At 45.6% G+C, this 17,049-nt stretch overlaps 3 protein-coding genes across 5 annotated transcripts in view; 1 reads left to right on the top strand and 2 right to left on the bottom strand.

The window, feature by feature from the left end:
- Positions 1-17,049, bottom strand: part of ARMC9 (armadillo repeat containing 9) — a 1,183,007-nt gene that overhangs the window by 350,461 nt on the left and 815,497 nt on the right. The gene's annotated exons all lie outside the window — the stretch shown is intronic.
- RPL35A (ribosomal protein L35a) lies at positions 723-6,077 on the bottom strand. The gene is made up of 5 exons (XM_042457410.1): positions 5,984-6,077; positions 4,039-4,080; positions 3,590-3,742; positions 1,864-2,008; positions 723-939 (listed from the first exon to the last, which is right to left on the bottom strand). Exons 2-5 carry the CDS (start codon positions 4,047-4,049, stop codon positions 916-918), a joined length of 333 nt encoding a protein of 110 aa, XP_042313344.1. The 5' UTR covers positions 4,050-4,080; positions 5,984-6,077; the 3' UTR covers positions 723-915.
- IQCG (IQ motif containing G) overlaps positions 5,575-17,049 on the top strand; it is a 25,962-nt gene continuing 14,487 nt past the window's right edge. Inside the window, exons 1-4 of one of the 3 annotated variants that reach the window (XM_042457401.1) lie at positions 6,141-6,299; positions 9,189-9,336; positions 11,274-11,521; positions 13,234-13,362. In XM_042457401.1, coding sequence (XP_042313335.1) covers positions 6,274-6,299; positions 9,189-9,336; positions 11,274-11,521; positions 13,234-13,362 — 551 coding nt within the window. In that variant the 5' untranslated portion in view covers positions 6,141-6,273. Of the gene's footprint in view, positions 6,300-9,188; positions 9,337-11,273; positions 11,522-13,233; positions 13,363-17,049 lie in introns of all 3 variants that reach the window. The other 2 variants (XM_042457402.1, XM_042457399.1) reach the window with 2 other exon arrangements.

The raw sequence follows: 17,049 nt of genomic DNA, 5'->3' as shown, positions 1-17,049 counted from the left end.
TTCCAGGACTCTGTAGTGCAGCACACAGAATTTAACTTCCAGTCACCTATCAGTGTTCGCTCAGTAGAAAACTGAAGATTGGGAATTGTTTGGCTTATTCCCTATGCAACACTAGGGAGAATCTTACAAAGGTCCAGAACCTTTATTCAAACATTTTATGCTACTTGTTATCTGTTCTTCAACTCCACTTCTGCAAAAGGTTTCTATACTTCAAATATGCACCATATTTTAGATCTATAAGCCATATTTAGTTCAGATTTGTGGAGAAAGGAACAGGGAAATCAATATAGGCTCTCTCAAGCATTATGGAATTATTTCTCCCACCTGTTAGGCTGCTGAAATTACAAAGTCCTGGGGAAACCAGGACTGGACTTTTTGTGAAAGGACTGAAAGCTCATTTTAGCACTGATGCTAAATGGAAAATCCAGGCTGTTCTTTAAATCTCTTTATCTCCTGAATCTTGCTTTGGATGGTGAACCTTGAGTTTGTGGTAAAAATAAGGCAAAACTAGCAACTCTGAAGCGTGGACCACTGGCTGAAAAATGAGAGAAGTTAAAATCTACTATGAACTAATATGCTTTTTGACAGACATGAAAATGATTACACTGGGATTAAAATTAGCAAAATGGAGTTGCTGGAGGGGAACGCATTTCAGATGTATCTTCAGCAACTTAAATCCTCATAAATAACCGGAGGAAGAACACTAACAGTGGAGACTGTCATGAGTAAGAGTTACAGCTTTATTTTAAAAATAGCCTGCCACTTTAATGCCTTTGGCAACAACAAATAATTCTCTACTGCCCTTTTAGAAAGCAAACATCTTACATCTAAAGGACATGGATAATTAACAAAAGGCAAGACAAGACCAAATGTACAAAAGTGGAATATATTTTGAATTTTATTCTCAGTCCAAATTTAAACTCTGGATGGGTACAGCATCTACAAGAGAAAACAACAACAAAAAAGGGAAAGGTTAGGTTTCGCAAGGGGCAACTAGAGAAGCATCTCATGAATAGCAAAGAAAACCTACTAGTAAAATGATTAGCTTTATGATTTCTGCATTAAAAGGAAGCAATCCTTCAAGAACTGCTAATCCTACACCATTTTAGGGATTGACAGACATTTAATCAGCATAAACTCTTCTTGGACACACTGGAACTGTCCTAACTGCCATGCCTATTCAGGAGCACAGAGAGAGCTGCTGCCTTTTCAGTTAGCATTCCTAAAAGGCAACAGAAACATCTGAGCAAAGCCCAGAAGGGAGAGAAATCCTTCAATCTGTAAGAAGGCCTCAGAGCACAAGTGCAATGGCCCCCGGTTGCACCAATAACCAGTCAATATTGCTGGGGCAAGTACTAAAGCTCCTTTCTTCTCAGCTACCTTTACAAGCGTCACCAGAAGCAGGTTACATTGGCAGCTGTGGCTGACAAAGAGTCCAGCAAGGATAATTAACCACGGCTTCTATTAGCTGTGGTACCACACCAACATGTAGTGTTTAATTTATTAGGAACGATGGCACAACGAAGAGCCTCTTGAAACACTTGGTGCACATCCACAGCATGTGATTTTAATTCTTGATGTAGCACCACAAAGCCCTAACAGCTGCTAGCTCCAGTTTTCCACATTGTGAAATACACAACTGCAAGGCCTAAGAAAACAGCAAGATGCAAACCAAATGGATCCTGAGTTACTGACAAAAACTCCTCACTCATCTTTCATTAAGAAAAAATGCATTATCTATCTTTCCATTCATTAAAACGAATCTTCAGGACAAAAGTATGTTGCTGTTCATTCCAAAGACTAACCAATTTCTTTCCTCTGAGATTTAGGCCTCCTAAAGTTAAACACAGCTCTAGTCCTCACCACTCGGATCCTGTGTCCAATGGCTTTGGCAGGCAGGTTGGATCGGAACTTTGCTCGCACCATGCCACTATTTCCATGGGCACGGGTCACCTTCCCCCAGATTACTCGGGTCCTGTTGGGTTTGCCACCAGGAGTTACTGTGTTGCTGAAAAGAAAAACAGGTCAACCATTAAAATCCCGTCATCCGCTATGCTTGGGCCAAATACAGGAATGCCCTATGCTTTCTGAAATTCTACACTTGAGGAACGTATGTGCATCCCTTGAACATGTGAATGGCATCTAACAAAAAATACTATAGATACACAGACAAGTGTATCTTGTACTAGTCTAGTGATATGAAAACTCTATGATGACTCGCTCACACTTTCATGTCGTCATTCAACAACAAACATGTGAACCAGGTCCCTGGACATAAGACCATCTCCACAACGTGCATTTTATCCTAACCAGTGCCTTCATCCCAGGGCAGAACAAGCACAAAGGAAAAAGGGACCCTTCCTTTGGGTAATTTGTGAAGCTGTACAACAGTAATTCCAAATGAGCTCGTCTTACAGAATCAGAGTTCCAGGTTTGCCTTTCTCTGAGGTTGGGAGTGTGACTTCCACAGGGTTACCCAGTGGGTTTTATGGCCAAATGGGGATTTGAACCCTGGTCTTCAGAGTCATTGTCCAATGCTCATATCACTATACCATGTGGGGGTTTTTGTTTGCTTTCTAAAACTGGGACAGTACTAACATTTTGGCAGGTGTCTACTCTATGTGTGTGTATCTTCAGTAGGCACAAGCTTTACCTTATTTAGCCATGTAGCAAATATGATTAAATCAGTAAAATGGCAGCAACAAACAAAGGGAAAACCAGGCTAAGAGCACGCAATACATTAAACTCAAGCCTAGTATTCCAAACTGAAAAAGCAGACCAAATGAAACCACAAAGTGATCATTAAGTTTCACTGACCAAACTAGCAGAAGTGTGTAATGTCACTCTTGAGATGCAGACACTTTTTTGAGATGAACTACTTTCTTTAAAAAAGAGGGCAACACAAAATTGTAACACTAGACAAGAAATAAAGGCAAATGTCGCAACCACCAGTCCGAAAACTGTTCAGCTGCCTAAAACTTTTATTTCAGTGTACAAAGTTTTTACCATTTTAGCCTAATGACATCATCCCAGGATTTAAGTCCAATTATTTGCCTTTGCAGTTCAGCATCTGACAGAGGCCTTTCCTCCACTGTCTCAAGATAAAGAGATTTCTCCCAATACTTGCTATTGATCTTTTTTACTGGAGATGCTGGGAAGTGAATCTGGAAACTTCAGCATAGGATGCAGGGGCTCTACTGCTGACCACAGCTTTATAAAGTGTGTTAGACTGAATGAGAGTGACATAAGCCTCCCTGGCCCAATGTATCACTTTCTGTTGCACTATGACTCTCTTGCTCACTGATGGTACATACTGTAACTGAACCTGAAGCCATATTACTCTAAATAGGAGCATGAAGACACAGCAAAGTAAAACAAACCCATGCTTTTATCCCCATGTATTCCTCCCACTCACTAGTGCTTAAATGCTTATTGTATAATGGCTGAATGTTGTTCTAGACCTGAGCTCATACATTTCCAAACAAAGGAAAATACGCTCTCTAAGTCACAGCAAAGGCTAACACTAATATGATTAGGAGAATACTCAAGAAAGATGCAAGTGTGAAGCACAGAAGAAGGGAACACTCACTTTTTTGCTTTGTAGACATAGGCACACTTCTTGCCTAAGTAGAATTCAGTCTCATTGCGGGAATAAACCCCCTCAATCTTCAGTAGAGCTGTGTGCTCCCTCTGGTTTCGGAGGCCTCGCTTATAGCCAGCAAAAGTGGCTTTGGACCACAACCTAAGGGAGAAAGTGCACACAGAATTAAATCTTGGACATGCCAGCAGACTACATTACAACGTAAGAGAAGGTTGTGAAGCAGATGCAGTGCTATATGGAGTGAATACCGCATACAGCCTTGATTATGACGGGAAACTCCACAAAGCTGAGGAGTTTTAACATACAATAATACTTTTGCAGTTGACAAGGCAGTGCCACCTGCAGAGTCTCTACGTTCTACAACAAAACTTTGTCAGATGCACACATATGAAAAGATATCCTACACAAAGGGGTTTCCAGAGAAAACACTGCCTCACCTGCCAGTCATGGTATTGCTTGAAGTCCTGTCCCCAGCAGGCCTAAAGGAAACACAAGGAGTGGCAAGTTGGAAAGTGTAGTGCCCAGTATCAGCTTAAAGGACCTTACTGAGGTGGAATGCTTAATCAGCCAGCCATAGACAGTGAGCAGAGAGAGAGACCAGATACCCAAGATCTTCCTTCCATACAGTTAAGTTGGCAGAACTTAACTATCCAGGAAATTCTCTTTTTGGGATCTAAACGCACTGTTTACAATTTCTTCCAACTCCATTCAGCTTTTAATTTGTATCTGTGGGACTCCACAAACACCGTAACGCCATTAAAGACTTACCTACATATATTTATAGGGACAAAAAAGGTTCCCAGCTTAAAATGTAAGGGGGACCTGGGTGGGGCCCTTGCCTTTTCTCTAATCCTGTGTAAGAAGGCCAATTTAGTACTTTAGAAACATACAAAGGGGATGAAGTCGGACAAAGGTAGTATCTGCTCTACCGTTCTCTCCTTTCATGTTCTTGTTGCCTTTCTTGTGCCATGGATTAAGTTCTGCAGCTTTACATGACTTAGAAGCCTGGGAATTATGAATTCAGGGGCTGCGTCAACATTTAGCATGCCTTTTCCCTTGCATGCTCATGAAAGCTGAACAAGGCTTCTCTCCCAATGGATAAACTGCCTTAAATAGCTGTAAGAATACAGTGGGATAATCCCCTCTTCTGCCATCCTCAGCTCCTTTGACAGGTTCATCGTGTCCAAAGGACTCCAGAGCTCTAGCCATATGTTGCTCAGTCAGGGAAGGCAGTATCTACAGCAACGGAGCAGAAAGAACAGGGGCTGCTTGGCAGAGGAGAGCAGTGAGTCTCTTAGCTGTTCATTACAATCACCATTTCGGTTGGCAGTGAGAACTTGGCATTGAACACCCAAGTTAGAATATTTTGAACATTAGACAGCGAAGAAAGCTAGAAGGAAGAAAATCAACTCATTTGAAAGATGGAGCTGGAGGAGGGCTTTCTGTGAATCCCATGAACTCCCAAAAGAGGCATCAGTGGGTCTTGGGACAAAGCAAGCCTTGACCCTCTCTAGAAGCCAAGATGGCTTCTGCTGTGGACACAATGCCAGGGGACCGGCTGGAAAGGAGGCAACGCTGGGCCAAGCGGAAGGAAGGAAGGAAGGCAGACTCCGCTCCAAGTGGACTCAGCCTATTATCAAGCCATGGCCAGGACTCTGCAAGACCAGGCCCAGGGCCTCAGAGGTTTCAGGGCAAATGAAGAGGCAGCGTGGGGCAGTGGTCTGAGCGCAGGATTATGGCTCTGGAGCCTGGCTTTGGAAACCCTCCCAAGGGACTCATGGATTAGTTATTGCAGCCGCCTATGTCCTGCCTTTCTCCCAGTCTAAGGACTCAGGGAGGCTTCAGAAACTTGACAAGAATGGCTCTTATGCGCATATTATATATATATATATATATATATATATATAGAGAGAGAGAGAGAGAGAGAGAATGGCTCTGATTTATACACACACGTATACATAAAACAATGGCTCTTGTATGTAGACACAGAGAGAGACTTACACGACATAGATGTGCATTATATCTAAGGAGAATGGCTCTCAAACAACGTCTTTGTGTGTAAGAGAATCATGGCTCTCATTTTCACAGACAGACATGGCCCTACTTAGAATGCAAAGGACCGCCATCCCGCCCCAAAGGCCCCAAAGGGGAGCTGCCCTCTCTTCTTCCAGGCGCCCTAAAGAGCCATCCATCCGACCTCCGAGGCCTAGGCCTCCTCCCGGCTCCATCCGCTGGGCATCGGCGCCATCCCGCCGCCCTCCTCCCCGGGAGCGGGCTCCTTCCCTCGGCCGGAGCAACCCTCTCCCGCCCACCGGGCTCTGGAGCCGCTTCCCCGCCTCCTTCCGCCGCTTCCAGCCCCTAAACCGGCTCCCGGCTCCTCACCTCAGCGACTCCGGCCCAAAATGGCGGCGAGAAAGAGCGAGCCCCGCCGCGGCGCCTGATGGGATAGCAACCGGCGAGGACCCCGAGAGGTGGCCGCGCCATTCGCCTGAGCGAAATGCCCCCGACGGGCGCCTCCTCCGCGCGATCTGGCCCTTGGGCTTTCAAGCCCGGCTTGCCTTCTGTCCCCTCTGGGCTCCGGAAAGAGAAGGCGAAACGGAAAGAAAATCAGGCGCCGTCGAGGGCGACCCTGGCCTCCTGAAGGAAGGCCCCCTCCGGAGGGAGCGGTCACCATGGCGACCCCTGAGGCGGCTCCCGGGTGAGTTTCAGGCCTCCTCTCGATCCCAAAAACAATCAGGCAGTGCGCAAGGTCTGGCGCCTCACTGAGTTCTTCTCCAGGGCTCTTTCCGCACAGCAGAAATAACCCGGTTTGGCGCCGCTTTCGCTTCCACGACTCAATGCTGTGGGATTCTGGGAGTTGTAGTTTTGTGAGGCATTTCGCCTTCTCTGCCAGAGAGGCCTCTCTGAGGCCAGAACAAAAGCCCAAAACACGCCGCAGAAATATGAAGTCTGAGAGCGCTCTGGCTGCGCTGGCTCAGTGCGAGGGGATTCTGGGAAGTGTAGTTTGTTGTGGCAGCAGAGCTCTCTGACAGAGGAGGCTCAATGTCTGACAGAACTACACTTCCCAGGATTCCCTGGGGCACTGAGCCAGGGCTGTGAAAGTGGTGTTGAACTGCATTCCTCTTGCTGTGGATGATGGGAGTGAGCAGCCCAAGAGAGCCTGGCTCTGCTATAAAGACACAATCAAACCCTGCGATGGGTTGCCTTGTGGCTGCCCTCAGTCCATGACTTGAGGGCACACAGCGGCAACAAAGCACAGTCTCTAGATCAAGGGAAGACATAGTGCCTCTCTATTCTGCTCTGGTCAGGCCTCACCTGGAATCATCCTGGGTCCAGTTCTGGGCAACACAATTCAAGAAGGACCTTGGGAAACTGGAGCCATGTCTCCAAAGGAGGGAGACCAAAATGGCGAAGGGCCTGGAAACCATGAAGCCCTATGAGTAGGTTTGCCATATCCCAGTTTTGCCTAGGACAATCCCAGGTTTGGGGGCCCTGGGATTGTCCCGTCCTGGTTTTGGCAAGCTGTCCCGGGTCTAAATGTCCTACATTTGGGGGGGGGGGATTTTGTCCTACATTTTTTTACATGTGTCCCGGTTTGGAGGTAGACAGTTATGGCAACCCTACCTATGAGGAAAGACTTAGGAAACTGGGTATGTTTAGCCTGGAGAAGAGATAGTTAAGAGGTGATAGGAAAGCCCTGTTTAGGTATTTGAAGGGATGCCATATTGAGGAGGGAGCAAGCTTGTTTTCTGCTGCTGCAGAGAATAGGACACAGAGCGATGGATGCAAACTGCAGGAAAAGAGATTCCACCTCAACATTAGAAGGAACTTCCTGACAGTGAGAGCTGTTAGTGGAACACGCTCCCTCAGAGATTTTGGTAGAGTCTCCTTCACAGGAATGTGGAAAGTGTCCCAGGAAAAGATTGGTTGGTACCCTCCTTAGAAAACTCCTGTTCTTCATAGGAAACCATATATCCAGCCAAATGGCACCTGAAGTTTGGTTTTCCTTTACATGTTATTTTAACCTAAATCTGTCTAGTCAAGATCATGCAGGTCTTTCCCATCATGGAAGACTCTTCCTTACCAGCAGAAACTGCAAAGCACTCTTACCTCTTCGATTAGTGGTTCTCAGTCTTTGGTCTTCTAGATGTTTTGGACTTCAGCTCCCAGAATGATTGGCCAAACTGGCCAAGGTTTCTAGGAAGAAACATCTAAAGAACCTGGAGGGACCAAAGTTGGAGAACCACTGCTTTAGATTACAGGTTAAGAGATTTTTCTCCAAGACCTTTAATGGCTGGTAATGGTTCTGCATTTTATCTCATAGATGTTTAGCTGGTTGAAACAACAACAGATGATCTACTGGCTGGTTGGTGCTTTGTCCATTTTATTACTTTAATTGGATGACTTTTCTTCTGATCTAATACTGGCTCTACCTCAGAAAAATAACATAAATATTTTCAATAAAAATATTTCTTTTTATTATGTTTATTCTCTATTCCCTGCCATAAAATAGTAACATGCCAGGCAGTGAACAAGACTCCAAACCAATGACGCAGGAGAGTACAGTGAACTTAAACCAGAATAATTTAAAGGGGGAAAACATGGAGTAGGTAGGATAAAATTTCAAGTAGTACAAACTCCACATCACAAGAAGTCCATTATTTTTCTCTTGGTCTTACCCATTCTCCCAATCCATCCTCTTCCCTCTCTCTTTCTGTTCAGAAGATGTTGCAATCTTCCATGGAGAGCCAAGGACTACATTTTATGCACTGCTAGGTGGGCCAAGAAAATGATGCCACCTGGCTCTATTTGGGATGAACATAATGTTTCTGAACCTACATTTAAGCCACTTGGATATGCCATATTTTTCAGGGTGCATCTACACAATGGAAATAATGTAATTTGGCTTGACATTAACTGCTGGAGCTCCATCCTATGGAATCCTGGATCTGTAGCTTTACAAGGTCTTTAGCTTTCTCTGCCAAAGAGGGCTGGTGCCTTAGCAAACTACAAATCCCAGGATTCTGTAGAATGGAACCATGCCAGTTAAAGTGGTGTCAAACTGCATTATTTCTACAGTGTAGATGCCCCCAAGGATTCTTGAAGCTTCTGATTATTATTATTATTATTATTATTCCCAAAGTCAGGAAAAACCACACAGCAGTACGTAGTATGAACTGAGTGAGGTTCAGGGCCTTGAGTTCCTCTCTAAGCACTCCTTTGATATTTAAGTAACTGAACTAGACCAAATGGGATAACACAATTATTGTACCCTGAATTGTTTATTCTTCAGAGTCTTGGCAAAAGGTTTTGCTAGCTAGGGCTGGGGCATGAGAGATTCAAAGCCTGTGAAAGCCCAGTCTTCCCCAGCCTGGTGCCCTTCAAATGTCCTGGATTACCATCTCTGACCACTGGCCCCACTGGCTGAAGCTGATGGAAATTGTAGACTAAAACATCTAGAAGGCAGCTTGAGGAAGAGTGTGCTAACTGCTGAAATGCCATCCACCCACCCATCACACAGCGCCTGGTAGGTGACTTCTAGTATCTCTTGGCTTGATACCTGAACAATGCCCTGTCTTTTGTCTAGGGTGGTTTCTGAAGGAAAAAAGCCACCGGAGCTGTCAATTCTGGATGCCATCCGACAATCTGCTCCCCTGGAAGACTGCACAGACCAGCTCACCATCCTTGGCTGCATCATGCCGGTTTCGTATGAGGGCAGGAAAGACATCAGTGATGTGAGCACTACACACACACAACTTTGAAGGGAAACCAAGGGTGTATAATAATAAATAATAAAAAAATTTATTTATATCCCGCCCTTCCCACGATCAGGGCGGCTTACAACAGGTTAAAAACACAACAACAGATACAGCAATTAAAATACATAACAGTAAAAAGCCATAAAAACAGCAAAAAAGCCCCATAGCCTAACCTCTTGGCCACGGAAGAGGAGGGAGGCCCACAGGGTTTTATTCGGGGAATGCCTGCTGGAACAGGAAGGTTTTTAGATCCTTCCTGAATTGGGCCAGGGTGGTATACACCTTGTTTCCCACACAATCTGGAAAATACAGGTTTCACCCAAAGTATAATATGGTGTCACAAACCCCTCACCAGATGGGAGTGAAGAGCAGTCACTATTTCTTCCCCAAGGTCTCAGGAAGAATCTCTTTCCACCCTCCCAATCCCCTTAACTAAGCCTGTGGCATATCAGATGCAGCTGCTTTGCCATACACACAGACCCTTCCTACATCTGACCTTTAACTAGTTGTGGGCAATGATTGCAGGGTAGGCGGCTTCGTTCACCCACACCCTGAGACAATGGGGGGCTGTGTTGTTGTGTGTCTTCAAGTCATTTCTGACTTATGGTAACCCTAAGGCAAGCCTCTCATAGGGTTTTCTTGGCAAGATTGGTTCAGAGCGGGTTTGCCTTTGCCTCCCTCTGAGGCTGAGAGAGCATGACTTGCCCAAGGTCACCCAGTGGGTTTCCATGGCTGAGCAGGGATTCAAACCCTGGTCACCAGAGTCCTAGTCCAACACTCAAACCGTTACTTCACGCTGGCTCACTACACTTAAAGGACTGTACCCCCTGCTATATTTTCTGTGTCAAACAAAAAGAGGTGTGGCTTTTGTTCCCAAATAGCCTCTGGATGTGTGGACATTTTTGGCATGTTTTAGGGCTCCCTTGGCCATTATCAAGGTGGGAGAGGCTTTATTTGCAACAGAAATTGACCCAGAGTCTTCTGTTTGTTTGTTTTTTTAAAGGCCTCTCAGCAGCTTAAAATGGCCTAAGCTCTCCACCACCAAAACATGGCAAAATTGTCCCTTGCACCTGGCAAAACCCTTTTCTTAAAAACATCTGGTCCCTCTTCAGAAACACCCCAGGAGGCACGTGGTGCCCATCGATACTTTGCAGTGTGAGATTGGAGTGGATATTTTGCCTTCTCTGTCAGAGAGCTCTGGTAACGCAACAAGCTGCTGTTCCCAGGATTCCATAATATTGAGCCTTGTCAGTTAAAGTGGTGTCAAATTGGAGTATTTCTGCAATGTGGATGCAGCATAGATGGACTAGCAGTTTCTGTGGGAATAAGCAACTTCATATGCTCTGGTGAAATAAAAATCCTGTTGATTTAACAAAGGCATCTGAGATTTGGAGAAAAGCAATGGCAAACCTAGTACAGTATATCTGCCACCTGCTTTGGATCATTTTTTAATACCCTCCTCCTCTCTTCAACAGTTCTGATGGAGCTGGCCAGGCAAAAAGGCAGAGACTCACTTTCCCTCTCAGCCAGCAAAGCTGCCAGACCCAGAAGGCAGCCCTTCCTACCAGTACACTAGTTGACACCCCTCTGAGATGTCACCCAATGTAGTCTGAACCCCCGCGCCTCCTTAGTGATGCCCCTGGTTAGAAGAAGTGTATGCTCCAAGTTGCTACCAAGTGTTTTGCTAGATAAGATGAGACCAAGAGTTCCTCTGGGGCGTTACGATGATGCCTAGACAAATGCTTCTGGATGGTCTTCAAGGAGGGCCTGAAAGCAACAGCCCTCCAGTGTTGGTTGCCTCCCATATATGCCTCCTAATTGTTTTGCTATGGCTGCACTGAGCTCTTTCCTTCTTCAGCTTCTGTTTCCTTTGTTCACTATTGACTGTTGTTGTTGTTGTTGTTCCTGTTCAGCTTGATGAGCAGGAGCTCAAAGCCATTCTTGGGAAGCAGAAGGAGCTGAGCACTAAATACAAGAACCTTATGGAGGCCAGGGCTGAGAGCCAAGCCAAAGTCCCCATTGAGCTGGGCAGGATCACGGAGCTTGGGCGGCAGCTGGAGGATACCAGCAGTGACTTGAAGAAGTCCAACCACCTTTTCAGCTTGGCCACGAAACAAAGCTCTCTGTCATCTGATAACCTCAAGAAACTCCAGGCAGATAGGTGAGACCTGTAAGCCTGAACGTTTTCTTTAAAAGCCCTGCTTTGGAGTTGGGAGGTGCCACCATGGAAACCCAACTCCCTGCTGTGGAGTTAGGAGATGGTACTCCAAAGATAATCTTCTATGGCTGCATCCACACTGTTAATGCGGTTTGACACTGCTTTAACTACCGTGGCTCAATCCTATGGGATCCTAGACTTTGTAGTTTGTTGTAGGACCAGAACTCTCTGACAAAGAAGGCTAAATGCCTCAAAAAACTACAAACTCCAACATTATGTAGGATGGAGCCATGGCAGTTAAAGTGGTGTCAAACTGCATTATTTCTGCAATGCAGATGCAGCCTGGAGCTTCATCCTGCAGCCCCACTGGAACTCTTTAAGCAATCTTAGATGAGTATGTGAGGCTAGAGATTTGGATGGGAATTCACTGCTGACCTCTGTGGTGACTCTGAGCACATCTCCTCTTTAATAAAATGGATAATTAGACTTCTGTGTTTCATCTACAAATTTAATTCATTCCTTGTCCTTATACCTCAATGTTACAATTAGTCCCTTTATTTTTGTTGTTATTCTGGGTGTACAGACTTTAAACTTGCAGCTTAAATTCCTACACTCCACAACCTCTGCTACAATTGTGTAGTTGGGGCTTGAGAAGTAAACCTGGATTGCCCAGAAGAAACTCATTTTCTAAAAGAGAAGCCCACCACCTACCGGTGCTACTCTGCTGATTTCTCCCCAACAATCTTGCCCCTTGAAAGCTCAATCACACAAAGGCCACCAGACATAGGGATACACATGTATACATGCTAATGCTTCTCAACTCTTCCACTTAAACAGTTGTTTTGTGGGGGTTTTGGGCTATGTGGCCATTTTCTGGAAATGTTTATTCCTGACATTTCACTACCATCAGTGGCTGGCATCTTCAGTGAATGCTGGCAACAACAGACCAACACACAGATTAACATGAAACCACTTCCTCTCAACCAAGGATCACACAGTATGTATATATACCCCACTCACTTCCATGCCAGCATTCTCTGAAGATGGCAGCCACAGATGCTGGCAAAGTGTCAGGAATAAACTCTTTCAGAACACGGCCACATAGCCCAAAAAACCCACAAAAAACTATGGATGCCAGCCATTAATGCCTTTGAATTCACCTTCCCTTTAAACTTTCCACTCTCTACAGCTGAAGGCATGGGACTTCTAGACAGATTTCTCTCATGATCTGTTTGTTTCAGAGCTTCCATTACCCTCAGAAATGTGGACCTTCTGCCTGAGGCATTGTTGTAAAGTTTTATCCCTTTGTCCTGTGCTTCCTGCCCTGGGCTGTGGCTCTCTCAGAAGGTCAAGATTTTTCCTTCAGCCAACAGGGCAGGTGTAAGAAGCTACCTTTCTGTGCACAGACAAATGCAGTAAGTAAAAGGGGAGGATGGATGCAGACCCTGCAGTAAATGTCTGGTTGTTGTTGTGTGCCTTCAAGTATGTTTCTGACTTATGGCAATCCTAAGGTGAACCCCTCATGGGGGGTTCTTGGCAAGTTTCTTCAGAGGGGTCTGGCATTGCCATGCTCTAAGGACAAGAGAGTGTCACTTGCTCAAAGTCACCTAATGGTTTTCCATGAACGAGCCGGGATTTGAACTCTGGTCTCCAGTTTAATGAATGAGAGCCACTCCTTTATCATGGGCCGACCCCTTGCTATCTTTCCCTGGCAGGCAATGGGCACATGACGTAATTTGGGACACAACGGATGAACTGCTGACACTGGGAACCTTTCGAAGCCTGGAGTTAGCTGTTGAGCTAGAAAATGCCAAGAAGGCCAACATGCATGACCTGATCCTGAGGTGTGAGTTTCTTCTAGAAGTACAGTGGTACCTCGGGATACGAAATACCCAGGTTACGAAATTTCCGGGATACGAAAAAATCCCATAGGAAATAATTGTTCCGGGTTACGAAGGTTTTTTCGGGTTACGAAAAAATTTTTGGTGCTTTTCGGCGCTATTTCACACGGAATCGCGGCTTTTCCCCATTAGCGCCTATGGCATTTCGGCTTACGAAGGCTTTTCGGGTTACGAAAGCGGCCGCGGAACGAATTAATTTCGTAACCCGAGGAAGCACTGTAGTCGGCTTCCACTGGGTCAGATCATCTAACCTGTGGATCTTCTATACTTACCCGTATTTTCCGGCGTATAAGACGACTGGGTGTATAAGACGATCCCCAACTTTTCCAGTACCAGTCCAACTTGGAGGTTTCAGCACCTGCCCTATAAGACAACACCTGGCGTATAAGACGACCCCTGACTTTTTAGAAGATTTTCCTGGGTTAAAAAGTAGTCTTATACGCCAGAAAATACAGTATTATTATTATTTATTATTAACCTTTATTTATGAAGCGCTGTAAATTTACACAGCGCTGTACATGCAATCTTTTTAGTTAGACGGTTCCCTGCCCTCGGGCTTACAATCTAAAAAGACATGACACAGAAGGAAAAGGGAGTGGTGGAGGGAAAGGGTAAGAGGTCCAGCAGTTCCTCTCAACCTCCGAGGCCTGGATCAAGGCAGATGGACTGGAGGGAGGGCTTGGCTTCATAATGGATGGTTAATCATTTTCCAGGGAAAATACATACTCTCAAGTAGGATAATGCATATACAGTACATAGCAATACAGGAAATGGTTTGATAAACAGGCACCAAAAGAACATCAAATAGTAAGCGACAATTATGCAATGCCTGGGAAGGCTTCTCTGAACAGGATGGTTTTCAACTTTGAAGCTGGTTAAAGAAGTGATGGCTCTTGCTTTTGGGGGAAGAAGGTTCCAGGAGTGAGGGGCAGCAAGTGAAAAGGGGCGAATTAGGGATGGGGCAGAGGAAATCCTGGGCTGGGACAGGAACCCTTGACTACCAGAACGGAGGGCCCTGGTGGGAAGGTGAGGAGAAAGAAGGTCTGATAAGTAAGGAGGGGCCAGTCCATGGAGGGCTTTAAAGGTCGACAGCAGGAGCTTATACTGAATGTGGAAAGGGAGGGGGAGCCAGTGAAGGGATGCCAACACAGGAGAGATGTGGTCAGAGCGGTGGGTGGAAGTGATAATGCGTGCAGCTGAATGCTGGACAGAGATTAAATGACGGAGGTGAGAAAGAGGAAGCCCAGCCAGGAGGACGTTACAGTAATCAAGTCGTGAGACCACTAGGGCATGGACCAGGATCTTGGCAGTAGAGGCGGAGAGATATGGTCGGATTTTGGCAATATTGTACAAAAGAATCTACAAGCCTTGGCTGTGGTCTGGATCTGAGGGATACATGACAGGGAAGAGTCAAAGATGAAACCCAGACTGCGGGCTTGCTGGACTGGTTGAATGGAAATGTTGTCAACAGAGACAGAAAAGGAGAGTTGAAGGGTGGGCTTAGGAGGAAAGACAAGAAGCTCCGTCTTGGACATGTTGAGCTTCAAACGCCGATGGCGCATCCACTGCGAGGCAGCTGTGAGGCAAGACGAAACTTGCTGTTCAAGCCTTGGAGAAAGGTCAGGGGCGGAAAGATACAGCTGGGTGTCATCGGCATAGAGATGGTAGGAAAAGCCAAAAGAGCTGATGAGTTTTCCTAAGGACAGTGTGTAGAGAGAAAACAGAAGGGGACCCAGAACAGAGCCCTGGGGAACTCCAACAGATAAGGGAACAGGAGAAGAAGTCTGACCGCCAGCAACCACTGCAAAAGATCTGCCAGACAAGTAAGATCTAAACCAGTCGAGAACAGAGTCCGAGAACCTAAGGTCAGAAAGTATATTAACTAGAAGAGAGTGATCAACGGTGTCAAAGGCTGCAGAATTATAGCAGTTTGACACCATTTTAACTGCCATGGCTCAGGGCTATGGAATTCTTACAAATGTTACAGAATGGATTTGTAGTGGTGGACGCTATTGAGCCTTCTTTGTCAGAGAGCTGTGATGCCACAACAAACTACAAATCCCAGGATTCCTTAAAATGGAGCCATGGCAGTTAAAGCAGTGTCAAACTGCATTAGTTCTGCAGTGTGGCCACACAATACGAAAATGTCTGAGAATGCCTGGGATATTATTAGGAGAGAAACTCCAGATGTACAGCTACTCTGCTTTCTCAAGTGATCAACTAATATTCCATCACTGGATGCTAATAACAGGAAATATTTCCCTAATACCTAGAGATTCATCAGACATTTGGACCAATTTGTCCATGAGCACACAAAGGGGGAGACATCATGTTTGGCTGCGGGATGGGAATAGGAAGGTAACAAGTTGTAGTTAACTGTCCTTGAGCTGGCTCCGACCCATGGCAACCCTGTAGTTCAGTGATTCCCAAACTCTGGTCTTTCAGATGTCTTGGACTTCAGCTTCCAGAACCCTCAGCCATCTTGGCCAGTAGTTTAGGATACTGGAAGCTGAAATCCAAAATACCTGGAAGGCCAAAGTTTGGGAATCACTGCTGCAGGAGAAAGCCTCCGTATCCTCCACTAGCTCTGCATAGCTCCTGTAGATTCCGGCCCATGGCCTCCCAGACTGAATCTATCCTTCTGATGTGTGGTCTTTTCTACTGCTTCCACCTTTCCAAGCACTATTGTCCTTTGCAGTGAGTCATGCATTCTCATGACATGGCCAAAGTATGACAGCCTCAGTCTAGTCATCTTGGCTTCCAGTGAGATTTTAGTGTGATCTGTTAAAGGACCCATTTGTTTTTCTTGCCTTGGTCCAGGCCTCAGAGGGAGAGAAGAATGCTGGACCTGATCTCCCCTCCCCCCATTCCCTTCTCCTTTTGTGTCATGTCTTTTTAGATTGTAAGCCTGAAGGCAGGGAACCGTCTATTATCATCCCCTCTGTTGTAAGCCGCCAGGATTCCCATATAAATAAATCCTATTATTATTATTATTATTTGGCTGTCCACAGGATCTTCAGCACTCTTCTCCAGCACCATATCTTAAATGAATTTATTTTCTTCCCATTGGCTTTCTTCACTTTGCAGCTCTCAGAGCTGTACATGGGAAGATGGGAAATACAATGGCTTGGCTGACTTCAGTGCTCAGTCTTTACACTTTAGGATCTCCCTCAGTGTGGAGTCTCCTTCCTTGGAGGTCTTTAAACAGAGGCTGGATGGTCATCTGTCAGGGATGCTTTGACTGTGAGTTCCTGCATGGCAGAAAGGGGTTGGACTGGATGGCCCTTGGGGTCTCTTCCAACTCTATGATTCTATGATCTTACCTTTTATGGCTGCCCTTCCCATTCCTGGCCTTCTTCTTATTTCTTGACTGCAATCTCTGTTCTCATCAGTCTTTGATCCAACGTATGGGAATTCTTTAACTATTTTGATTTCCTCATTATCTCGGTTGAATATATGTATCTTGAAATCAGGTCATGGGGAGAATTGGGTATTTCTAGCTGGAGGGAGCTAGAACTGTGAGTGCCATCTTGCCAGAATGCCTCTTTGCTCTGGGGGTGAAGAGGGTGCCATAATTTAACCTCATGTATGGTCTGTTTGTACAGTCAGCCCTTGGTATCCATGGATTCA

This window comes from Sceloporus undulatus, chromosome 3, assembly GCF_019175285.1.
Source record: "Sceloporus undulatus isolate JIND9_A2432 ecotype Alabama chromosome 3, SceUnd_v1.1, whole genome shotgun sequence".
Classification (NCBI taxonomy): Eukaryota; Metazoa; Chordata; class Lepidosauria; order Squamata; family Phrynosomatidae; genus Sceloporus; species Sceloporus undulatus.
The sequence above is the reverse complement of the archived record's forward strand: the minus strand, read 5'-3'. Positions and strand labels throughout refer to the sequence as shown.

Excerpts from the sequence above, each read along its gene's own strand:
- RPL35A (XM_042457410.1), bottom strand. Across the intron at positions 2,009-3,589 it reads TATGTCTACAAAGCAAAAAA|CAACACAGTAACTCCTGGTG; the intron begins GTGAGTGTTCCC and ends TTTTCTTTTCAG. Across the intron at positions 940-1,863 it reads TTGGACACAGGATCCGAGTG|ATGCTGTACCCATCCAGAGT; the intron begins GTGAGGACTAGA and ends TTTCTCTTGTAG.